The sequence below is a fragment of the Bicyclus anynana genome, chromosome 19 (genome assembly GCF_947172395.1).
Source record: "Bicyclus anynana chromosome 19, ilBicAnyn1.1, whole genome shotgun sequence".
Taxonomy (NCBI): Eukaryota; Metazoa; Arthropoda; class Insecta; order Lepidoptera; family Nymphalidae; genus Bicyclus; species Bicyclus anynana.
Window position 1 is genome coordinate 6,597,466 of NC_069101.1, and position 27,635 is coordinate 6,625,100.

Here is a 27,635-nt window from a genome sequence, read left to right on the forward strand (position 1 = left end):
ATTTTAGCTAAAGGGCGGGTGGGGGTGAAAATAAAATACATTGTTTTATTTCTTGTTTACTGAAAACAAAAGATAAAGCCGTCTGTGAACATTTTACAACACAATAGGTACCCTATACCACAATATTTTTTAATGTAGAATGTCTTTTAACAATCATACAGATTTTTCCTTTCCCAATTAAGAAAGAAAGCTTGTTATAGGAAAAGATACGACATTAGTTCAACAGTTGGGAACTGAACCTGAGACGTCAAATTCCATATCCCATTAAACCATTCAACTATTGAGGCTTTATTTACTCGTTAACAGCATTTTTTTCATTGTTTTAAACTCCACTGGACCTCAATAAAGGTAACTATTCTCAATCGTTACGTCAATTGGACATGAAAGATAAGTAGAACCTATCAAATGTAGGGTAGATTTAAAATTATTCTTTCCCTATCAATACATTGTAACTTCGTTGCTTATTTTTAATCATATAAGAACTACGCTTAAAATCTTAGGTCATGCGGTCATGCCATACAGTAAACTTAAAGATAAATCTTTAACTCGGTACAATATTTCTATGAATTTCAAATTAAAAGGATATATTATAGCTAAGGAGCTTTGATAAGATAATTTCCGAGAGTTTCCGAGTTGTATAGAAAATGGAATACCAATAATGGTTTTGAAAACAAAATCAAGTTTATCATCACAAGGAAACATGAGTTTTTATAATTCATTATGCTGTTTTAAAATAAAATATATCTGAAATATCAGAGTGCCTAGTGGGAGTCTTCAATGTTTTCATACTGTGACGTTCGCGTAAACGTAAACGCGAATTTGTATGGAATTAAAACAGTTGTGCAGTAGTGCCACTAGATGGCGCTGTTTCTATTCCTTAGAAATTCGCGTTTACGTTTACGCGATCGTCACAGTATGAAAACATTGAAAACTCCCGCATAGACAGCCACAGCCTTATTAATAATAATAAATATTCATTTTGCGAATCAGATAACACTTTCTTGGACACCTTGCATGTTAGGTGTATTTAACAACAATTAAAATTAACCCAATTATCTAGAATGTATTATTGTTTTTCATGTGATACCTGTCCCTGCTTTTTTTTTGTTATCCTGGTTCACACACAACCTTAAATTACATTTACTTTACGAGTCTAGAAAACAGGGGAAATGCCAAAAATTAAAATAGCTCCTTAGCTATAAGTATCTATTGTAAATAGTTTAAAAATAACAAACTTAAATAAAGCTCTATTTTATTATGCAATGAATGTATAAAATAATTCTATTATAAAATACACTAATCACAGATGCAGCTTTCACAGAGGCAAGATAAAGTCGTCGACATACCGAGTAAATCATTCGAGGAACATAATAAGAAAATGAATTTTATCGCAGCGTAAGGACGGTGATTCATATATAAACAATACGTTTACATATTTATTTTATATATGAAAGCAATTTATTAAATTTATCTAATTTTCTGTATATTTAAGCACTACATCATTACAAGCCTAATTTATGTTCAGAGAACGTAGGCAGATTCTCTCTTAGGAGAGAGAAAGGTAGAGCTTGGACCCAGTGCACAGGGTTTTTAAGTAGAGTGTGCACTATACGAACAAATTATACAAAGTGGAAAATTCCTTCTGCTATTCAGGTTTGTAAGGAGTCGTCAGGGTAAGCAGGGCATTAATGCATCTATGAAATGCACGTCACTGCGTACACCCTATTTAAATGCAGGTTGGTGATGAGTTCGGGTCCTACAATTTATAGCGTGCTTTCTGAGGCACGGCGATATTTTAAGAGTTAAAAATTAAAAAAAAACAACATACTTCCAATTACCGACATAACCGATGATGCTTTTTCGCAATCGACTGATTTGCGTAACAAAATTTCACAACGAGGCCACATAAACCGTACCAGCGCTTAGCGATTGTATAAATATTAACCAATTTATATTCTCACATGCGAATCAACGAAAATATAAATTAAATTACAGTTTATTTAGGAACCATTAAAAGGAAAAAAAAAGTAATAAAATATGTAAAAGTAACACTTAAAAATAGTTGTCAATGAGCGAACAACCACTGTAAACTTAAAAAATAATAAAAAGTCAAAAAATTGCACATGAAACAAAGGAATGTTTTCTTTGGCGCTTAAAAACTATAAAAAGAAAAATCACAAAATTTAGCGTCTAACAAATAAATTCGTTTCCAAAACAAATTATCATAAGGGATGTATAAATTAACCACGAGGACCTTACTATTATGCTACGTTGCTATCAATTGTAGGTATGATAGTTTATATTAAATATAGTAACACAAAATATTGTGTCCCTACCCACAAATTTTAATATTTATCTAGCTAGCGGCCGAACATGCAACAATTAGTTCTAGCTAATTAAGTATTATTAACTATACATTGCAACATTTCTATTTTACGCCTTACAACGGCAAGCCTGTTTCGTTAAAATTTGTAGTTTTAATATAGGAGATATGTTTAAACAAATTAAAAAATAAAATACATAAAATGAATACTTTTTGAATAATTCATTCAAAATGTGCTGTCCTAAAAGATTTCTTGATTTTTCTGACCTGTATACATATACTAGAAAAAAAGAAGGACAACTATTTTTTAATTATTACTGTTAATTAATTTAATCATCAACCTTAGTTCACTTCAATCCTTAAAACTATATTGAAGAAAACTAATTATGCAAATTCATCTAATCTATCAAAATAAAAAAGTTAAAATGAAGTAATCTGAGCATAACGATGCTATACTATAGCATCAGTACGCAAACAGTGTAAAATGTAAAGTTTTCCCTGACTTTTCTACCCTGAACTTGCCTGACATTTCCCTGATTTTCCAAAATGTGGACACCCTAACAAGCGATTACGGGCCCACCGTTGTAAGACAATAAAAAAGTCGTTATGTATAATTTGCTATCACATAACTTGCATCAGTCTCTACGTAGACCTAGCCTTGCGTATATTTTTCTTCTCGGCGTCAGTGAATCCTAGAATATTTTCTATAGCGTTTAAATGACCCTGATGATTCTCCGGGTCCGTGAGGAAGTAATATATGGCAGATTTTAAAAACTGCAATGTCACTTCGGGGTCCACATTGGTCTTGTTCCCTTTCTGTGTCTCGACGATACGACGGTACATTGCCTGGAACAGATACCATGGAAATTTATTTACTGTCGACATTCAAATAATAGTATACATGCAAATAATATAAACTATTGAGGTTACTGGTGAGGCTGACCACACAGGATCAATATTCACAATGTAAAAGACAAAATTGCATGATGTTGGCAACAAGAAACTATTATTTCCAAAAGAGAAACTTCAGTCCACATATTATTGTCAACAACATTTGCAATATTATTGACTGTGTGCCAGCACTCTAAGGAGGACCATATCAGGTGGGCTTTTGCGAAAAGTGTCAGTTAAATTATAAAATGCAACAGTTCAAATTCGGACCAAAATAGTAATTAGAGCCTCAATAGCTCAACAGTAAAAGCGGTCGGACTCATCACCAAGGGGTGGTGGTTCGATCCCCGCCCCGTTGGTCTATTGTCGTACCCACTCCTAGCACAGTCTTTCCCGACTAGTTGGAGGGGAATGGAAATATGGTCCAATTTAAAAATACGGCAAATATTCTTTTATAAAAAAAAAATGTAAAAAACTGTGAAATAAAATTCACAATCGTGCTTCAATAAAGCCTCGGTTTATCCTTTTTGACAAATACTTTTTACCTGAGACGGTTCATACCTGTAACCTCCATAAATTTATACAACTATAGTATGTGCCAAACTTGAAGTCTGCTCTGAAAAGTCGTGTCTACGTAGTTTTCGAAAACAGTGTACTGTGCTACTATGATGATCGCGTAACCGTAAACGCGAATTTCCAAGGAATTGTAAAGCAGTGCCATCTAGTGGCACTACTGCACAAATGTTTCAATTCCTTACAAATTCGCGTTTACGGTTACGCGATAGTCACAATATGAAAACATTGGAAACTGCCTTGAAAATGGGGTTATAATATCTGCACAATTGTCCCAAGTTTGGTGCATACTTTACTGGAATGTATCTAGGAATCTACTATCTAATTACAGTTACATAACATGATTTACTTAGCAGCTATTACTCACATTTATAATATAAATTAGAATAAAAACAAAATAAAGTTGTGCCTTGTTTCATGGTAATTCCAACAGAGCTTTTTATAGTAAAGAAAATTAAAACTAAAACATGCTGCAAATGAAAATAATGCTCTACTAAATGTTTCACGGGACATTATAGCCATGAAATAAACCAGAGCAATTAACTACTAACAAATACACATAAATATTACAAAATAAAATAATTATATATTTTTTTTATTTTCAAAAATGACTTGAAAACCTTCCAACAGTAATATGTGAAGAATGTTATTACAATATGAATGACATCAAAATACTTTATATAAACGTAAGTCAACACAAATATTGTAAGATATAAGTAACTTAAAATATACCTTATCACATTATTTTTCAAGTACTTCCACCAAATAACCAAAAGAGGCTGTTTCAAACTATAGCATGCAAAGCCTAAACAAATTTAAAGCAAAAATTATCTCTGGTCGCTAAGTTATAATCTAGCCTTTACAAAATTAAAATAAGGGTTAGAAATATTATATTTGCATGCAGTCATTTACAATAAAATAAAGTCACAAGAATCCACAGGTGCAATGGATTGGGGAACCCACACACAGCCAAAAATATTGTCCAATAACACATAGGTACACATTCTTCAGGACTTTAGGCTACCTCGTCCTATATTATTGTCAATAACATTGACAATTAATTATTGACTGTTTGCAGGCAGCTTAAGTATACACATTAAACATTTTGCCCATGTATTACTCGTAGGTTTTAATTTAATTACTCATTTTTATAGATACACTCTACTTTGGCTTCATAAATACAGCCAGACAGGTGTGTAAATGAAGAAAGGTACCAAGGAAAATTAATCTAATAAAAGCATACAGTATTTTGGTACTTGTGAAATTATTTTACGAGAAGTATACAGCTTGTATTACCATAACCTTAAAATCTACAAGACACTTGCTACCCTTATATGAAACCCATAGATGTTAAAAATCACCAGAAATTGTTAGGTTTCAAAATAGCAGTTTAATAAATCTTAATTTTATAAAAACAATGATAAAAACTATAGACCTGTGCTGAAGCATATATAGTGGTAAAAAGATAAAAAGCCTTCCTTATAAAAATTAATTAAGCACAAGCAACTTCAGAGTAAAAGAACCTAATGCTACTTCTAAAGACTCATTTACTCAGAAGCCATCCATATAAACCCAATTAAAATTTATAATTAAGGCTGTAAATGCTGTCTTTTCAGCCTCCAACCTTTCGAGCTCCTAGGACCCATAAAGAAACAGCCTCCTTTGCACTTAGCAGTACTTGTGATTTCGCAGATCGGTCCACTGTGAATGCCGTGTCCTGTAATTCACTACACGTTAAAGCTAGTTCACGTTAATTGCCACTACATGCTCATTCTTTTCATTCTGTGTTAACTAAAGTTAATTAAGAAACATAAATAATTTGGTACTAAATTATATAGCTAATAGAAATAAACACTGCAGTGAAGATGTTAAAGGTTTTATATTATATATGTATCGGAAGAATGAAATTTATTATACTAATATAAACATGAGCATTGTTATATTATAGCTTCCAGGAATTTTGCAAATCTGGATTGTTTCATAATGAAATTGTTAGCGAGAGCGACTACACAATGATTAAACAGTTAGTAGAATACGGTTGGAACTTACTCGGACATTCTCGAGCTCAGTCTGTGTGATCTGCAGTTGCTGCAGTAGCTCCTCTACCGACACTCTGTTTAACTGGCTCGTGCTGGGCTCCGGCTCTTCCTGATCCTGGAAATATTTTTTTTTTTTTAACTCAAAGGCTAACTGGCCAATACAATGTCAGCCTCTGGATTATACAGGGGTATACCCCTGTGTAAGAATATAATTATGCATATGATAATATGATGTATAAGTAAGAATCTGGTTAAATTTTGACGGCCTCCGTGGCACAGTGGTTTGCGCGGTGGATTCACAAAACGGAGGTCCTGGGTTCGATCCCGGGCTGAGCAGATTGAGATTTTCTTAATTTGTCCAGGTCTGGCTGGTGGGAGGCTTCGGCCATGGCTAGTTACCACCCTACCGGCAAAGACGTACCGCCAAGCTATTTAGCGTTCCGGTACAATGCCGTGTAGAAACCGAAAGGGGTGTGGATTTTCATCCTCCTCCTAACAAGTTAGCCCGCTTCCATCTTAGACTGCATCATCACTTACCATCAGGTGAGATTGTAGTCAAGGGCTAACTTGTAAAGAATAAAAAAAAAAAAATTGGTTTAATAAAAGTATGCTCAAAAAGTTTGCCTGTGTACAAAACGGTGGCCAGCCAAAGCCAAAGTAACATTTTAAGAGCTATTATTTTTTTTCTGTTACAAACAAGCAAAAGAATAAACAAACCAACTAAGCCTTCAAAAAATGTTTTAAATCTCAAGCTGTATGGTCAACTCCAGGCCAGAGGCGGGGATAAGTATTCCCTTTTGAATAACATATAGTAAACTATCCATGTACCAATTAGTTTTTTTTATATTGTAAGAATTAAAATAAAGAAGTTATTTTGATTGGGCTTACTCATAAATCTCAATCTAGTATGTACCCTAAAGTTGTATATTATGTCAAACTGTACTTTGATATTCCATATTGTAACTGTTGGTAGTTTGTGAAATTTAAAAAAAATATTATAATCCTACTTTATTATTTAAAAGTAAATTAATATGACCTACTATAATTGTCAAAAAAGAAGTGATAATAAAAATTACATTGTCTATCTATCATCATCATCAATTGAATATGTTTGTCACATTAAATGATCCAGTTAGCTTGGATACAATAATTTTGGTGAAGGTTCTACTAATTGTAATAATCTATTGATTATGGTAATATTAAAATAATACCTTATCTGATTCAAATTTAGCAGCTTCCTTTCCTTTATTATACATTTGCAAGTAAATGGCACGATGTCTGCTGTCATCATCTTGTAATTGCTTGCTAGCATCTTCTAACTGCTTCTCTAGAACATGTATTCTTTCTTTAGCTTGTTCATAGTTTGGCAACAGTTCACAATAGCGAGTGTTCACATCTGATAATTTTTGAAGTAATGCTTCCACTTTGTCATTGTGAGCTTTTTTGATTTCCTGAGTCTCTCCCACATGAGACCTCACAACATCTTCTATCTTCTTCTCATAATAAGCCATCAAGTTCCGACGCTCCTGATCACAGTCTCCTGTCTCTGTCATGCATGATGCGTCATGGGTCAACATGTGCACCGATTCCTTTGAATGTAAAGAAGAATTTGTGAGGTCATCAAAATGTCCCGAATCAGTAAATGATCCCTGCATCTCATTACGGCACCTAGTAGGTGTCTGATCTTTGAATAGCGGGCTGTCAGTGACGTCAAACGATCTATGAACATCTTTACATTTGACACTGTCCTCCTCGAGTGAAGGCTCCTCATTGTTCTCTCTCACAGTCACAACCTCACTAGAGTTAGACTTTTCATCTGGAGAGAATATAGAGGCCTTGTAAAGACGAAGCTCGACCACTTCCTTGGTGAGCTGGAATATTTCACTGTCTTTCTTTTCCAAATCTTGTTTGGCTTGGCTTAGGAGGCTTTTTAGGCGGCGTATTTGTTTCTGAGCGCGTTGGGTTGGCGTGAGGTACTCCTCTCCGGCGAGACCTGCGTGCGAGGAACAATGCAACACGTAGCGCATGGATCGCCCACTGAAGGTAGTCCCATTGAATGGCGCATATCCAGCGTCAATGGACGCGGCGGTGGCTGCGCTGCCGTAACTGTGCAGCGACTCATCGTCAGGCAAGTCTTCTGGAGATCCTGGAGGAGTGTGGGCAGAATCTGTCATGCTCAGATTTCTATCCATGCAAGGGTCCTGTAGTTTCAGGCCGGATTTTCTTGGCTTGTTGCCATTTGCGTTGAAAGACTGAAACCGAAAATGCAATTGATTGGCTAAACCTTGCTACACTACTATTATCCTACTGTTTATAATATAAAAAAATACACTTTCTTTGTAAGCACAATAGATAAAATCATCTCTGTTTTGATATATCGAATATAATTACATGAAGCCGTATGGAAAATACGTGGTTTGTGCGGTGTTTCTTTCGAGTAGCCATGACAATAGTGAATTAATAATTGCTAGAATAATGCAAGGGCAGGAGGATACTCACTTGACTACGAGGGCGATGGCTAGGCTCCGGAAGTCGGGAGCCATCGCTTCGTTGTTTCTGATTATTATTTTCCGTGATTATTGGTATATATTTCCGAGTGGTAAGAGGCGACCGCTGCACCATTTTTTCACCGCGCAGCCGCAGTGAACACGAGCGTCGGAAATTCCCGCCGACATTTCCTGCGCAGTAGTGCTCGTCTTGAAACTCCGCTAATCTTCTTCCGCAATTTCTATTCATTTTAGCGTGTTAATTTACATTGACGAAGCGTTCTGCAAAAATAACCAGATGGCAAAAAATAAAAAGCAAAACGTCAAAACAAACCGCAGATACAGATTATACTAAATTGTGTATAAATAATAAACCAACTCATCAAGGTCATAGCATTGTTTATATCCTCTTTGGTTACGGATATAACGTTACAGTTTTAAATTATGAACGTTTTACGTTATTCTTATTTCTACCTTCTACGCAGTTGAGCAGCTTGTAAACATTATGTATGAAGTTCTTAAAACCAATGATAATGTGTTAAAAGTAGTTGTAGCGATTAATATACGAGGTATATAATATTAATTAATAATAGGTAATATCAGGTATAAAAATGTGAGCTTGTTTACTTCGCATGCATCATCTATTGTAAATATATCTTTTCCTAATATTCCTGAAGGATAAAAAATACCTATATATAGGCAATAATAGATGAAATCTACGTTCACGCGATTAAAACGCGAGCAAAAATTAATTATAATCGTACCTGTAGGTATAATTAATTTAAGTTTATGGACATTCGCACGAGAGTTTTTTATACGGACGTTAAAAAGAGTTCAAATACAACAAATGCATTCCCAAGTTTAAGTTCACACGACAGCGTTTTTAAAACACGACGCTTATTTTCGAGCAGTGTTGCATTTTTTATTTTGGGTGTTGAAAATAGACCTTCATTTAACTTCATACTATAACGTCCGTTAAAATAACTCTCGTGAGAATGAGGGCTTAGTCAAGTACATAATTCAATCCACGTCAGTGAGATTCTAAAGAAAATGTATATTTTCTTACAGTAAATGCAGCTTTTCTTCAAATTCAATTACGTTGGTATCTACAATCTACATAATACGCAAGTGAAGCAAATGCCAGCGAAAGTGAATTCTAAGCGTTTGCAATCATAATATTATGATGTGCCTACATGAGACGAAAAATACACCGGGAAATTAGGTCGACACACGCAAGCTGATGATCTTGCAAGATTTATTATTGCATGTGTACTATCTATCTGACAAATATTTATCAGGCAAAAATATTGTTAATACAGCGAATGGTCTGCTCCATCGATATTTTATACTAGAGATAGGGCACATTAAAACTGACGTGGACAAATGTGCATAATTGTCTTGATTTTTAGTCGCTTATTGAACAACGAAATTTATTTAAACAAATAATATCTAAACATTGTCTACAATTTCGAGTTGTGTGTTCAGGAAATCTAAAAACTATAAAGGTACCTACAGGAAAAAAATCGGATCACATTTTGAAGTGATTTTGTAGGGACATAACATATCTACAATATAAAATATCGTTGGACTGCCCTCATAAAAGCGGCAATGATAAACAGAAAACATATTGGATCGTTGGAACATGTCTTAGGTCGTAAATCTGCACATTTTTATGCGGTGTAGGTATCTCTGTAGGTACCTAATTAGGTATTTCATTTGTATTACGCTTTGTAATAATATTATAATACAACAAGCTCAAACACAGTATAACGTCGTTATAAGTATATGTCTTATAAAATAATTTCTGGGATTACGAAAATATAGGGGTATGAAAAATAGATGTTGGCCGATTTTCAGACTACTATAAGAACAATTTCATACGGTCCATTCGGATAAGTTTGATAATAACAAACACCGTGACACGAGAATTTTATATATTTATAAGATAGAAGATTTATTAGGTACGAGTATGTCGTAGTTAAAGGTAAGAATTTTCTAATGGAAACATGGAATACATCTAAGCCATATGCGTATTAAATATCATATACCTATTCGTATCATTATAATCTCCAGGGGATTACCTACTATGGATTTATATAACAGGACAATTTTGACTGATTGTTCTGAGGGCTGAGTTGATTTGATTTGATCAGTAAGTTAATCTACGTGTTTTAGACAAGAAAAACTATCTATGAAAACTATCCAAGAGCATGTCAGGCCTAGTTGGGGGCCAAAATGAAGGGTAAAGATTTCTCACAAAAGAAACAAAAATGCTCGCATAAAAGAAATATGACAGTGACTTATTTTTTTTTTGTCCGTGAGTCACCAGATTATGTGAGATTGTGGAATACATCTTACTTAATTTTACTTTTAGGTACACATAAGGGGCCCCTGTAGTCCGGGGGGGTGTATCCATTGATACAACTGATACCGCGGTAGCTACGCCCCTGGGCTAACGCAGTTTTTGGTTCGATGGGTTCGGTAGGTCACTGTCTTAAAATGGTGCTTTTGTTAAGCCCCTCGCCCCGCGTTTCCGTTAAGCCTATATTATTATCTCTACAACACATATATGATAACAGAGCAAAATTATAGAACTAGGGAGGTACCTAGTCATTTTTTAAACATAATATTTTTTTAACCATTTTTACTGCGTCATAAGTTTCATTAGTTTTTAAAACCATCTTTGTCTCATGCTGTATGTATTTGTAAACTCAAAAACTTACATTTGCATTCCTCGTTCTAATGAAGCTGAGTGCTCCATTTCCTTTTTACTTTGGTCTAAAGAAAATTTCATAAAGGAGTCTGCTCCGGAAAATGTGAAAAACGCATTCTCAAAACCACTAGCCTGATTACAAGCTAATTAGGCTTGCTACTCGTACATAGATACTTACTAAAAGTACTAGAACTTACACTTTAGATTAGTTATATTACGCTTATAATAAACATTTCATTGAATTATTTCTTGCTTTAATTTTTTTTATGAAAAAAAAATATAGAAGCGATGTCTAGAAACGAAACACGATTTCTCATTTTCTCACAATAGCTCACAATAAAATATTAATAAATATTTTTTAATTTACTTATATACGTTTTATTCTTAGGCCATTGAGTGTCTCAACCCTTAAACCTGCTACTTCTCTTAGTCCCCACCAGAACGAAGTAAAGGGAGATTTAACAATCTCCGTACCTATTTTCCTACATAGCTATGAAAATAACACAAGCCCACCAACTTTCAACTGTTATAAAACTAGCTGTGCCCCGCGGTGTTACGCGCGAAATATAAGTATGTCCATTCGTGAATTCATTCATTTTTTTCGGTTCGGTTCGGTAACAAAAAGTTTATTCAGATTATAATCTATCTACATACCAAATTTCAGCTAATCAGTTTCAGTAGTCGTGGCGTGAAAGAGTAACAATCATTCCATCATTAAGTACCATTGAAGAATTATGCAAATCTCGGGAAACCATGGAATTTTTGCGATAAATGGTAGCCTATGTGTTAATTCAGGGTATTATCTATTTTAATTTTAAATTTCATCTAAATCGGTTTAGTAGTTGCTGCGTTAAAGAGTAACAAAAATCCATGCAATGTTTCGCGTTTATTTCGCGATGACGAACGTAGGCTCTCAATCTAAAACATTTATAGATTTTCCCCAACATTAAAAATGCTGTATGAAAATAATCTACAGGTATTTTATCTTATTCAAATATAACTTGTACCTACTACGTTCTGAATTACAACACTTGGCGTAGTTGCAAAACCTACTGTGAAACATTTCTCAGAGAATAACGCAAGAATACAATCGGCTACACAATGGTTAGGTGTAGCTACTTCTTTTCATTACGCTGCAAAAACAATAACCTAAATACGAACTACTTATGTAGGTATAATGAACTATTATTGTTGTTGAAATAGGTATATACATTAACGCCATTTTGCCAAAGATTAACACTTATTTAAGGCATGGAAACCATAACATAGAAACTCACAGATTTACCTATGCTGCGCATTAAAGTGTTTTTCAGATCGCATGGGTACGGTGACAGTTGCCTTATGACGTTCATAATACGTACTATTATCGTGAATCGCGGAAACTTTCAAGAGTAAAACGAACTGGCACCGTACCCATGCTATCTGAAAATCACTTTAGAAAAATAATACGACAACGTCAACACTAACTGCCAATTTGAAGTAAATATCTAACCGAATTTCGCTTTCGGCTCGCCCTCTGGCAAAGCTTTTTTTATAGTAATAATCAAAGAGTAAATTAATATACTATAGGGTAATAATAATCGACCAAGCTATACCAAGCCAACATAGTAACACTTCGTAGGGCATCATGCAAGGAAAACGTCCATAAACCTGAGGGGTGTTAAACCTTATGTACCTGTATTAACACCGGCAACCATGCCCTTCAGACCAATAGCCAATAGGTACGCCATAATGTTTGTCAGCAGAAATAATCATAGCTATATGAGCTTTGTCAAAAAGCTGTACGACGACTTAAAAATTAGATATAGACCCTGCCAAGTAAGTTGATTCAAAATGGCGGTCTTCTGCGCTGGCTGGTGCTCCGTGGTAGCCCAGCTGGTCTATTGACTATTTTTAACCGACTACAAAAAAATGTACCAAGTTAGTGATGTATTAATTCAAGCTATTTAAATCAAAAAGATTTAGGATTTTCAGACAGTTTTTTCAGAAACAGCTTTAATTAACACAGGACTACCTTGATACCGCCTTCAAACTGATCAGAAGGTAGCACATACGATGTTATTTTTCGCTTTTTAGTTTAGTAGAAACTTTTTTTACGATTATGAAGTCGGTTGTTTTTTTTTTGGTCTTTATTATCAACCTATTAAAATAAACATCAAATCAATTGACAAAATGTAATATACATCGGAACACATTTTTACATAAAATCTCAATTTCGTATGTAGGTATGTCAGCTAGCATACGTCAAAGAACTAGCCTGCTGTACAATAGGTCGTCAAATACTTGCAAACTTCGTACGCCATTGTTATGGGTTGCTATGGTTACTTCCCGTACTTCGCTATGACCCAAAAATTTGTTACTGCGCATAGTTTAACTTATAGGTTGCGTACTATACCTACTTTTGCGCTTGTGTCAACTTGCGCTGCTACTGCAGTGACCCCATTAAAGAATTTACAGCAGTGCACTATCAAAAAGTGGTGTAGCGTGAGTTTTCGCCGCCTAGGGTCGTCTGGTCGACCTCCTATTCCAACTATTACTTTTAAATTCAAATATTCTATCAACAGTCCTGTATTTACATTGCATAACTTATTGAAAATCTAGATAAACTACTACTGCTTCGGAAGGACCACACATCTATGAGAAGAAATGGCCAAATGAGTGACTAGTGAGTCCACTGCCCAACATTATTTCAGGCTTTTAAGAGGGATATTTTTAAGCTACACAGAATATCATCATCATCATCATATCAGCCGATGGACGTCTACTGCAGGACGTAGCCTTATGTAGGGACTTCCAAACATCACGATCCTGAGCCGCCTGCATCCAGCGAATAGCGAATGCCGCCTGCATCCATTGTTACTACATATTATGTCCGCTACATATAGTAGCTACATATTATGTCCGCTAGCCAGCGCCGGCCCGAAGTAAATTTTAGAATGGAGCGAGATCCAATTATGAAGCCTCTTCTGTTTGCTCCTAATAATATATACCTATATCAATTGTGAGTGCAAAGTAAGTATGGGATGTGAAGATCTCGACCATATTCTGGAGTGACCTGACCTCTGGAGTGACTAACATTCTTTACCATTTAGACGCACTCTACGATTTGGCTAGCACCTGGAGCGACTGCTCCGTTCGCTGTATGGGCCGGCCCTGCCGCTAGCAAAGTTAAAGGTGTGAATACTGAGAAATAAACTTGTAACAAACAATCAGTTATTGTTACAAACGCCCTTCACTACGACTGTCGTACAATTAGGTCCGGATTGGATTTATTGAACCTGCGTACTGACGCGTGAAGCGGCAAAATTAATTTTACGTAAAAGTACCTTAGTACCTACCAAAGTTTTACTTATTTTATCAATTGGTTAGGCTTTATTAAACTTGCTTACTATGACCCTTAATTTTCCCACGTTGATTTTTATAATTTCACAAAGGTTTCGCTATTGCTTGGGTTTGATTTTATATTTTGGTTTTGTAAAAAAAATTACAAGAAACTTCACCTCTATTAACTATGCGCGCCTGACTGCATGAACCCTTATTGCTTTAACAGATTTTTAAAATCGTCACCCTGTCTTACCTTTGACCTTAATTTTCATAGATTCTCAAAGATTTCACTATTTTCAAGTTTTAAGCATTAAGCATCTACAGGTAGTAGGTACCTATAATTTTTTAGTCTACACTTTAACTTGTTTTGATATTTATCCTTAATGATTATGACCTTATCGAACAGCCTTTTGTAAATGTATGAAACGAAATAAAAAGGTAGAATTAAGTACCTACTACTGGTAAATTAAAGTATTATAATAAATAGTAATTAACTAATTTTTCGTGGAAATTGGCATCGATGTGTATATTTTCGTAATTTTCCTTGTTAATTATGTATACCTTATTTTTATTTCATAATACCTACTTAATTAAGCAATTGTTAATTATATTAACTACTCCGTAAAGTAACCTTGGCGTAACTGGCTTTTTACCTACTCGTAAACGCATGCGTAAAAATATACCCCAGCGAGTAAATTTACAATTTGAACCAAAATGACAGTAATTGTATACTTCTTTTTTGTTTTTTACAAGTTAGCCCTTGACTAAAATCTCACCTGATGGTAAGTGATGATGCAATCTAAAATAGAAGCGGGCTGACTTGTTAGGAGGAGGATGAAAATCCACATCCCTTTCGGTTTCTACACGACATCATACCGGAACTCTAAATCGCTTGGCGGTAAGTACGTCTTTGTCGGTAGGGTGGTAACTAGCCACGGCCAAAGCCTCTCACCAGCCAAAATACGCAGGTACAAATCTACTATTTAACTTACTTATTATTATATTTTGAGTTTCTATAAACAGGTATTGAGTTAGTTGTAACACTGAAGGCATAATTTTTTTTCTAGGGTCAAATTTCAATAAAACTAAGCCTTAATTAACTTTAAGATTTGTCGCTTTAAGCTTTGCTTCATTTACCTAATAGATAGATTATCTGCAAACAGACAAAGAACATTACCCAAGGTACTATCTGTTCTAATAAAATTTCATCAAATTTGGCTCAGCACATTGAAAATGTAAAAAAATACTTTACAAAATAGGTAGGTAGTAGGTACAGCGACCTATGTACTTGCCTATATTTAAAATGAAACATAAAATTAGTCTTGTTCGATTGGTAACTTTACCTATCGCAGAGAAAAATACTAAGCGATTCAGGTAAACTTGGTCAAGGTTAGTATATTTGGAAACTCGGGTAAACGAAAATATCAGCGTTGTCTACAATAAAGGAACAATTTACCTATCGCAGGGAAAAATACCTACTAGGCCATTCAGGAAAACTTGGTCAGGGTTAGTATATTTGGAAACTCGGATAATGTTTATATGGAACAATGATTGTGTTTAGAAAAATTCAATTAAACAATAACAATATTACCTACCAACTTACTAATTATTATTTCATAAAAAGTACCTATCTCAATTAATTTTACCACATAGATTGCGATAACATTTTTAATGAAGTCAGTGTTGGTACCTACTAGGTACCTACATCGGCTCAATATTACCTAGATTCTAGATTATAGTCGGTAACATTTAAATTTTGGTAAGTAAAAATTCAATTTAAATCAGTTCATTATTATCATCATCATTATCAACCCATATTCGGCTCACTGCTGAGCTCGAGTCTCCTCTCATAATGAGAGGGGTTATGCCAGAGTCCACCACGCTGGCAAAATGCGGATTAAATCTATTACTTTCTAGTAATATTTATTTACGTCTATACAATTCCGTAGGCACTTATTATTATCAGCTATAGCACAAGTTAAAAACAGCAACCAAATAGGTAGGTAGGTATATACATATAATGGATTCTTATCAGAACATGAAAACAAAAAATAAATTTAACGATAATGTGGAACACTTGATAACACTTAATTTAATTTAAACTGTAACGTAGGTAACTTATCAACCTACCTATGTTGGTAACTTATCAACAAACTAACAAAAAAATATAAATTTTCACTTAAAAATACGAATCTAGTTTATGCTAGATTAGATTATTACAATACTAAAAAAATCACAATTTTATGAGATAAAGATTTGAAATATTTTTTATTAGTTCGTCGGAAAATTGAGGAAAATTCAAGGTATATTTACAGGTTCACTTGTAAATTTGTACCGGAAAATATAGTTTTCTGCAGCTTTGCATAAATTATTAGATCCGTTTATGCTATAATAATTTGCCTACCTACCTATACGCGAATTAGATGTAGTTGTAATGTTTAAAATTAGGTATGTATACTAATAGTTTCAAATATACTCACTTATGTTTATGACTTGTTTATAAAATCCACAATCCATTTCTCACTTTTGTCTAGACATAAGCACACATCACTGTTCAAGTGAAATCGTATTTTATTTAAATCGTTATTCGTTCGCACTATCTATGTTCGATGGTGAAATTAAAAAAAAAATCGTTTTTCCCGCAAAATTACATAGAGTAAACCATCCACGGTAACTTTTACGCTAGGAATGTTGCGAGTTAGCGGTAGAAGCGGTGCTTGGTCAATGTTTGTTCACGCTAGTTGGTGCCGTCGCGAAACCCCTCTGTGGCAACGACGGCGCAACTGCACGGTTAAAACGCACCGAAAAAACTGAACCAAAAACACCAATATAACCCGGTATCAATACAATATCACATTACGGTTACATAATCGAACATTTGTTACCGCCAAATGTTACGTTAGCAAAACGAATCACGGAATTGACTCTACCGGGCTATGCGGGCAAAGTGAACGGCCTCAGCTCGTCAAAGGTTAACGCCGCCATCTATTGTCGATCTTGTACAGTTAAAAGGCAGTTTTTTTTTGTGAACTGGAAAATTTTATTAACTCCATTCCATCAGCAACAACAACAAACACAATGCAACAATAAAACGTTGAGCGCACAGATCGCTAACTTGGCAATTTGAAATGTATCACAATGGGTTGTTATCGTTTTGTATTCAAACGAAAAATTTACTGTTAGAAAATAGTACAAGATTATACACATACACTACCATTATACCTACTACGACGATTAAAGTTATTCCTTATACTATTTGTAACGACATCTTACTTAATTACACATTTTAGTTTATTGTTTTTTTTCGATTGTGTAAGGATTGCCGCAGGCTCCATATTGGAACCGCAGCGACCTCACTAGGGGTTTTGGACGAGCGCAGAAGCGTCGCCTGATGGGTCCGAAGGCTGAAGACGTTGAAAAACAAAGGGAGTAACTTCATTTTAAATACTTTGTAGCTACACATAGTAACCCAGAAGCATATTGAATAGAATGTACTTAAATTAGCATTGTTTGGCAACACGTCGATAGCCGTCGGTCAGTCGATTGCAATGCGGATGGAAATGGCGGCAGCAGTTTTTTCCAACGTCTGCAATTATTACGACATAGTCTGATAACGATGGAAACATGTTTAACGAGCGTTCCTGAGTAGTTACTATAACATTTTCTAGTAATTTTTCGATAACTATCAGAAAATTAAGTGAAATTTATAGCTTGTTTACTATCACCAACAGACGACTCGAATTAGTTTATAAAGTTAGTCTTCTATACAAACCACTCAATACCAATACTTAGTAAGCATAAAGTAAGTTTTCATTTTCAGTAGCAACTGCGCAATAGTTGGTTAAGTTTTTTTTAAGGATTAGGACATTAGTGGTGTTACACTTTAGAACTTACTACTAGCGTACTAGTAGCTCGTACTAGCTCTGACAAAAAACGCTCTACTAATTATTATGAATTAGAATTACGGTACTTATAAGAGTATTTTAATCTGGGACTAAAAGGTTTATACATAACACATAAACATAATATAAATAAACATGTGGTACTAAAGTTAAATTACAAGTACAACATTACAAGTAATATATGTTGAGATACCTGATAGCCCACAGTGAATATGACCTCTGCCTCCGGAGAGTGGTGGGTTCGAATCCGGTCCAGGGCATGCACTTCCAACTTTTCAGTTGTGTGCATTTTAAGAAAAATAAATATCACGGGTCTCAAACGGTGAAGGAAAACATCGTGAGGAAATCTGAATACCAGAGAATTTTCTTAGTTCTCTGCGTGTGTGAAGTCTGCCAATCCGCATTGGGCCAGCGTGGTGGACTATTGGCCTAACCCCTCTCATTCCGAGAGGAGGCTCGACCTCAGCAGTGAGCTGAATATGGGTTGATAACAAACTAAAGTTAAACATCTAAAGAAAATCGAGAGCAAAATTTAAATCTGAAACAAACTTCTCATTTGAAATTGATGTATTGCCTATTTACTTAACCTTACTTTTATTTTATAGCAATTAAAATTCCCTGTGTTATATATTGCCTTGTTCAGCGAGTGAATCAAACACAATTACTATTACGTATGTAATTTCAGTATCTAATTAACACACTTCCTGTGTAATAATTACGTACCCGCACAATTTTATAGTCCAATTGATTTATATCTTACTTAATCATTAACCGATGGACGTCCACTGCTGGACGTAGGCTTCCAGTGAGGATTTCCAAACGTCTACGTCCAGCGTCTTTTAGGGTTCCGTAGTCAACATGGAACCCTTAGAGCCGGTGATTGATGCAAGCGATTGGCTGTGATCGTACTTTCTGATTCATACATGATGTCCTTGGGCGGCGACCAACATTGACCTTTCTGACGTCATTTCAGTACATCTAAAACCTCTTTAAAAACTCAAAGAATTTATCAAGTTCTTTATTTTTTATAATAGTAAAGATTAAAACAGATGAATTTATAATTATGTATTTACATTAACAATAATATATTTTTTTATTTTTTACAAGTTAGCCCTTAACTACAATCTCACCTGATGGTAAGTGATGATGCAGTCTTAAGATGGAAGCGGGCTAATTTGTTAGGAGAAGGATGAAAATCCATACCTCTTTTGGTTTCTACACGACATCGTAATCTAATCTACCAACTGTAATCGATCCCCATGATGTTTTAGTAACTGCAAATTTAGCATCCCGAGCTCCCCTACTATTACTTTTATTAATATATATAATACATCTACAATTCTACAATATACAACAGTTTGTGAAATGAGAGACTTGTAGTGATAGGTACTTATAGAGCTTATTAAAAAGTGTATCACAAAAAAGCTGTTCATTAAAAAAAAATGTGGATAGCGTTTATCAAACCAGACTCCAAACCGGCTCTACAGCCATCAGGATGTGAGTTGGGTTTTTGTGCTCTGATTTAAACCGATATTGGCTTTTATGTGGGTACTATGTAGTATGTACCCCTATCGGCTTGTTTAATTGGACTCCAATTGTTAGTTGTTTTGTACATCGACATTCCTCAAAAATGTTTTTTATATCCTAGAACAGGTGGTTTCTCAAACTTTCGGCTCCACCCCTATTAAAATTTCGAAGTGACAGCGAACCCCTTACTAACTAATGAACCCCTCCCCCCACTTTTTTTTAGTAGCAATTTGGCTTTTGAAGAAAATAAGGTTTTTATTTGGGTGTGCTTGTTTCTTGTCGCAAATGGATTCAATGTTAGGAGTAATTTTGGACAATTTTATCCTTAATTGGTATCAGTTATCAAGACACCATTAAGTAAGTCTTGTCGCGAATGGCTAGGGATTCGCGTACCCCACTTTGAGAAACCTTGTCCTAGAAGATTCTTGAATAGCAATATTTTTAGAACATCCAACTGTATCGGCGTTAATTAATAATTTTCCAAAGATCTTATAATGTCTTCATTTTTATATGCATGGTCTGGAAATACTGAAGTCTGTTTGTCATCATCATTACAACCCATTATTGGCTCACTGCTGAGCACAAGTCTCCTCTCAGAAGTCTGTTCAGTCTGATTAATTTTTGACTTGAAACAAATTTTTAACCTTTTACGTCTACGTTTACCATCAGGACATTGGGACCCTTAAGTCCATCGGCTCTTCGAACTATGTGTTATGGGTATTGCCACTTCAGCTTCGCGACTCGTTAGCTATGTTGGTGAATTTGGTTCTTTTGCAGATTTCCACCTCAAGTGTATCATGTACCGACAACCAGTGGCCCTGCATAGATGCCTAAACGCAATGCATACTCTAAGGATTCATTACATACCTGTATTGGAGAAGGATTTTTCTCATTTTATACAATTTGTACCTATATTGCATACCCTAGTTAATAACCTTGTGCACGCCGCGGCGGTACTTCCACGGACAGGCTCACAAAGAGCTCTACCTACTGCGGTACTGCTAATCATCATCAGTCCGCTTTATAGACTCATAACATGGATTTAGGAGAGGGGATATGGAGTTTATAACCACCACGCTGCTCCAATGCAGGTTGGCGGGCTTAGGGTAATGTTAAATCCAATAATGACCACTATCACATGCCAATGATAATGATCAGGACCGTCGGCTTAAAGTGCTCTCCAAGGTACAGGGGAAGACAACACCAACTTCCAAACACTGGGCTGAGAGGATTGAAAATTTCTTAAAAGGAGAAAGAAAAACTCAGTATCTCATATATCCCGACCCAGGAGTCGAACCCAGGACCTCGTGATCCGAAAACCACTGTGCCAACGAGGCATTTTACTGAATACCTCTACCAAGTATGTAATTGCATTTATGTAAAATGCAATAGCAATACTTGGTAGATTTTGACGACCTCCGTGGAGCAATGGTATGCGCGGTAGAATTACAAGACGGAGGCCCTGGGTACGATCCCCGGATTGAGGTTTCTTAATAGGTCCAGGTCTGGCTGGTGGAAGGTTTCGGCCGTAGCTAGTTACCACCAGTGGCGTGCACTTCATACATGCATATAAGTACTGCGTACCCTAAGAGTTTTTTTTCTTAATGCTTATTAGATGAATATTTTCCCACTTTGGTTAATTTTTCTTACTAGTGCATACCCTGATCGGCAACCTTATGCACGCCACTGGTTACCACCCTACCGGCAAAGACGAACCGCCAAGCAAATTAGCATTCCGGTACGATATCGTGTACAAACCGAAATGAGTGTGGATTTTCTTCCTACGCCAAACAATTATACAATTCCATCATCACTTACCGTCAGGTGAGATTGCAGTCAACGGCTAACTTATAAAAAATAAAAAAATACAGTTTAAAAGGCCAGGTGCATCGAATATTTAAATTACAATATATATTTATAGCGGTTAAATGGATTTTATCGACGCTGGGGTAACATAATACCTACCTACTTGCCTTTTCCCGCTTCAATGCGCACGCTCTCTCCAGATTTCTCGGGCGGCATATTTTATTTGCATGCAAGTGCATAAACCAATTATAATTAAGTACATCAGATAAGGTACATTATAACTTGGAACAGGCACCCGATGTGTTAAGAAATAGATCAAGCACTAGGCGTCGCAAGACTATATTAGGGTTGTCTAGTACAGACTGTCTTTTTTTTACTTTTTTTTATTTTTTTTTTGACAATTCTTCATTAGTATTAATAATGATTTTAATGTTTTTTGATAGCAAAATTGAAATGAAATACAAAAAATATATAAAACTTTAGTATTTATTTATATTTCCAAGGATATACCAGTCGCCAAAATATTGTCTACCCCTCTGATAATTATGAGTGATTTATTATTTATCATAGATTTAGCTTTATAGATGCATTACATGGAGGAATGTACGTTAAGTGTTTTTGAATAATTAAGTAAGTGAAGTTTATTTATATGTATACGAGTATGTCACCGTAATATTGTAAATACTGTTAGTTTATAATCTATCTCGCGAGATTGTGAGCTGCCGAAAGTTTGTGAATGTTGCGATTCACATACTAATATTTACAATTTAAATTATTATTATTCGGTATATTTTAAGGATTTTTTTTTATTTCTACGTTCACAAATAAAAAAAATACCTAAAGTAACCTAACCATTGATTTCTGAGCCACTGAAGTCCCGGTTCTTAACAGTATGTATGGAGTTTACAATTTTTCAACAGTTTACAATCTCACGAGACGGAATAAAAAATAACGGTATTTACACTTTTACGGTGACATATATACCAACATGTATGACATAAATAATACACCTCACTTATTCTTCCTTATCAGGCACCAAAACTGTTGCACTAAAGGTTTCATCTATTCAAGAATTTCTTTCGACGAGCACGTAGTATTTTTTCACATTAAATAATAATATCGTATTACGTTTTAATAGAAGGCGAGTGGTGGGTATAAGCTCCATAATCCTCTATACAGAGGTCCAGCTTAAAATAGGCTGACAATGGTGATGAATTAATGATGATGATCTATTGGTAATATATTAGACAAAAAATATATTAAAACTTAGTGTCATCCCTGAATATTAAAGCCTCTTGGCGGTATGCTATAGTTACATGTATCTAGATCAGTGGCTATGTAAAACGAGTTTGAAATTACGCTAATTATCCGCAAAGGTGAGTAATGGATGACAGAGTGATTTCAAAATTCCGGTTTTTGCTTTTGTTAAGATGGAGTCCTACTGTATCAACATAAATGAGCAAAGCAGTAGGATTAACTTATTTACAAAGATTTTTATACAACATGGATTTTGAAATTCTTAAACTATAACGTGTCGTGTCAAAATCTTGAAATCTTAATTTGACCCACTTCCCGGTCTTCGATTAAGATGAAATTTTGCACACGCTCGAGTTCTGATGACAATACATGACTAGCTAAGAAACGTCATTACAAATCCAATATGGCAGCTTCCCCAATGGCGGACTGGCTGTTTGAAATCCACTCCCATGATAAGGATATCAAATGAAAGGGTTTGCTGTCAGGAATACGAAAAAAATAGTCACGAGACTTAAATCTAATAAGGCGGACGTCCAAGATAGCGGACAGGCTATTTGAAATGCACCCCCATGATATGGGTATCAAAGAAAGGATTTGCTGTCAGGAATACGAAAAAAAATCATTTTTAATTTTTTGTGCTTGCTAAAAGCGTGTTTTTTAGTTTTTTAAACTGTTATATTATGTTATTTGTATAAAAGCAAAAGTGATATGGTTTATAAAAGCATGACAGTATAGGCTTACCCTCAGATTATGTCTTTACTCTACCCTTAAGAAATTTGTTAAGGCTATCTAAAGTTATTCATGTTTTTAATAAGTAAAACTTGTATTACATGATAATCATTGTGTTGTTTCTTTGTAACAGACCACGATTACCAAAGTGTTTATTTAACAACGTACCCACGTAATGTAGTTCTTCTTATCTCCTTTCCCTTTTAAAAATGTAAGCGCAGTGCAGACTGCAATACTACGAGTATTTCGTATTTAGGGTGTTACCAAAACACGAGTAGGTAAATATAGACTAGTATGTTTATTTATTTAAGCCTTACAATTACAACTACTTTTACAACTAAATTACATAATATTTAATACATGCTGTATAGTTAAAGTTCATCCCACTTCTGGGCAAAGGCTTCTCCATTGTTGTGTCTTTTCCATAGATGATCGGGTTCTTCAAAGGCAATCAGATCGTCTTTTGATCTAGTAATCGGTCTGCCTCTTTTTCTTTTTGCATCCCTTGGGCACCACTTGGGAAGATAGACTAGTATATACGATTTTAAAGGATGATGCAACTTTAATTTAACTTTAAACATTGGATTTGTGGATTAACATAGGCTACTTTTCATCCCGGAAAAATCCATGGTTCCCTTGGAATTTGTGATAAACTGAATTCCACGCGGACAAAGTCGCAGGCATCCGTTAGTAATAAATAAATATAAAAAACACAATTTCTTCTCCTGTGTACTTCAAAATATGTACTGATTGTGTATGTTAATTAAGTCTGCAGAACAATGTTCTATTGAACGACGACCCTTATGCCTATAGGCTAAAATGTGTTTTCACCTGTTAAAGGAAACTCGGTACATTTTAATGTAAACAAAACACGATGATTGTTTCTCGCGTTACATGGTTATTTACAAAGATGGAGTTACACAGGTAGGTGCGTGACTCAGAACTCAGACCGCATCTGAGTCTGACACTGACCTTAATACTTATGTTTCGTTTTATTATAACTGGATTTCGATACGTAGACACTTGTATTAGTCACTTTTGTATAATGTTGAGTCTAGCGAAGACTTTATATTATTTTGTATTTATGGAAGTGTACCTCGTATGTGTATGCAAGCAGTGCAGCTAGTAAGCTTGAAATATAAAAGATATAAGTCTTAATTGCTATTAAGGCTTATATTTTTTAGATTAGAACAGTAAAGAGGCCGGATTCACGCCGAGAGGTTTGATCAATGACCACTCGCTATCGCTATCACACTCGCTCGCTAGACTATTGTTAAGAAAGATATGATAATAATTCCTTAAAAAATCGCGTTTATGTGGGAGACTAAAAGAGAGTTAGGAAAGCATGAACATTTTTATAAATCAACCAGTGGCGTAGCGCGCCTTAGCGCCTTGAGGGGCCAAATAGACAGTAAAGAATTCTCACTTAAATTCTCTCTCCTGAATTCTCAATAATAATAAAAAAAATGTGATTTAACTCATGTAGGATGTTTCCAACTTCTGGTAGGTTTCCTCACGATGTTCACGACCTTCACCGTTTGAGATACGTGATATTTAATTTCTGAAATTTGTCATTTCTGAAGTGAAAACTATAGGCGTCCTTTTTAGGCTTTTTGATGTGAGATTGTGGATTACATTTTTCTTTTAAAATGTAAGGGGCCGCTGTAGTCAATGGGGGGGGGTTTAATCATTGATCAACATCATTCTGTGACTGGACCCACGTACCCACTGTTTCACTGTATCACACAAAGTTCTTTTATTTACTTATACATAAAGACGTTAGTACTGTCAACTTACACATGCAAAGTCAAACGGTCTTCGGAAAGTAACACAACTAATAATAACTAGATTATGATGAAACATTTTTACTGAATATAATATCTGTATTTTATAGCAAAAAATATATTATCGTTATATAATATGTAAGACAATACATAATTTACATGTAGGTACCTAATTGCAAAAACACAATAGATATTTACACTGAATGTCCACAATAATATAAAAGAAGTACTTATACTGTAAATATTCTTATAACTATATGAAGAAAATTGTTCTATAGATGAATGGATTCATTTTCCTTTGGTTGACTAATGTCGATGTCGATACACATATGGCTTGCGAAGGACATGAAGACAATTGTATGTAGCAGGTACCTAATCTATTGCATAGAATACCAAGTAGCTAATTATTATTTTACATTAAGACGAGTCTTTAGAAGATGAGGCTAACTATAAGTGGCAGCGTAGGCTCTGAGATAGAAAGCCTTGTTCAAGGAAAGTTAACTTGTTTCAGTCCTAACTCTATAAGTAAAATTATAATATAAACAGAGTGTGAATTGAGCTTGTTTGTATGCTTGTTATTTTTGCTTTAACTATTGGAACTATAAATATGATATGCATATAAGTAAAACGTGTACCTATGCAAAATAAGTCAGGCTTACAAAAATAGACACTTGAGCACATTAATACGGACTTTCTGTATGAGCGATAGTATGTACAAGTATATGTTAAATTATAGAGTTCCACGTCTTACACAAATGCGAATTTAGAAAACTATTGTTTGCTATAGGTAAATGCCGTACTAACACTGGAAAGCGTTCGCCAATGTATGCGCTAATGCGAAGCTATAATGATAATTATACCCACGTTGATTTATATTCTGATACTCGTCCAAGTAAATTCAAAAAACAATTGTCACAAAAAATTCAAGAATCTAATGTAAAAGTAGCTTAATCTTTCAATGTCACTTCACTTTCAATATGTCACTTTTCTTGTATATTAATTAATCTGTGGTTAACGGTGTAGGTTGACGATTTAGTTTTAATGTCAGTAATTTTATTGAATTGTAATCTTATCGTTTACTGTTTGTTAACCCAAATAAAAAAAATAAAAAAAAAGTACATCTGTTTTCTGTGGCGGTAGATCTACGACTACTACTAGATAAACTAATAAATCCAAAAACGCATTTTCGCTAACTTTGTCATGATACTTTTTTAACACATATTATTAGATCGATGAGGAAATTTCACCGTATTGTTATAATGGTGTCCCTGACGTTCACATAAATTTTCAGCTTCTTGGAAATTTATGAAAGGTGAGTATTCTATAATTTTTGTTATATTGTGAATAGGGTAAATGATGCATTTATAGTAGTAGGCTTTTAAAAGCCCATGGTAGTTTGGTTTCTTGTTCTTCGTGCCATTGCGTAAACTATTAAAATATCCAATAAGTTCTTAGTATCATTTTTATATTCAAGGTCCGCTTTCTCAGTCGTTATTGACGTCAATAGACTGTAATTTACACCTATAGACACAACAACAGTACCACAGTAAGCTATTCAAAACAAAATCAACTTAAATACCTAGTTATTAACTTGATCTTTGTCCCTTGCTACAGAAATAGTTAATGACTTAATGGGCTGAGTAATGATATCATAATGACAGTATTGAAAGTAATATTACATAGTATTGCAACACTATCTAACTACAGGTTAAATGATATGTTCATTATCTATACTAATATTTTAAAGAGGTAAATTTTGTAGTTATGTCTATTATTTGTTGGCCGATACTTCGCAGTTTCACCCGCAGAGTACCCGTTTCCGTGGCAATACGGGGATAAAGTATAATTTATGACACTTACAAATAACGTGAATTTTGAAAATCGGTTAAGTAGATCCAGAGATACCCCCTATAACACCACGAACTTTACCTCTTATTATAGGACTCAAAAGGTGATTACAAAATTAAGATAACTAATGTCGAACAGAGGTTATGATTCACAACACTTGTCAGGACAACTTAATAAACAAATCAAACTGTAACCCAAATGAGACCCTAGAATGGCAGAGAATGACCTTGAGTGAAGTCACGTACTTGCGAACGATGTGTGTAGGGTTAAAGGCGCCTTTTACTGATATCAAACACTCCCCTTTTCCACTCAAGTCACTCTCCCCGACTATCCCAAGTAACCCTTAAAGAATTACACAACAAGAGATGTGGACGGCTCGAACGCCACGAGCACACTGAAGCCAACACGAGATCGAGCGACGTCATATTCGTCA

The 27,635-nt window shown here is 34.9% G+C and overlaps 1 protein-coding gene across 4 annotated transcripts; it reads right to left on the reverse strand.

Annotated features, from left to right (window-relative positions):
* Positions 1–40: 40 nt before the first annotated feature.
* LOC112049117 (protein quick-to-court) lies at positions 41–17,259 on the reverse strand. Of its 4 annotated transcripts, none has more exons than XM_052887614.1 (6): positions 16,830–17,257; positions 8,326–8,594; positions 7,038–8,078; positions 5,837–5,935; positions 5,412–5,504; positions 41–3,169 (listed from the first exon to the last, which is right to left on the reverse strand). In XM_052887614.1, exons 2-6 carry the CDS (start codon positions 8,560–8,562, stop codon positions 2,966–2,968), a joined length of 1,674 nt encoding a protein of 557 aa, XP_052743574.1. In that variant the 5' UTR covers positions 8,563–8,594; positions 16,830–17,257; the 3' UTR covers positions 41–2,965. The 4 variants fall into 4 exon arrangements, with proteins under 4 accessions (XP_052743574.1, XP_052743573.1, XP_052743576.1 ...); XM_052887613.1 differs by having other exon boundaries at positions 5,837–5,941; positions 16,830–17,252; XM_052887616.1 differs by lacking the exon at positions 5,412–5,504 and having other exon boundaries at positions 16,830–17,259.
* Positions 17,260–27,635: the final 10,376 nt, after the last annotated feature.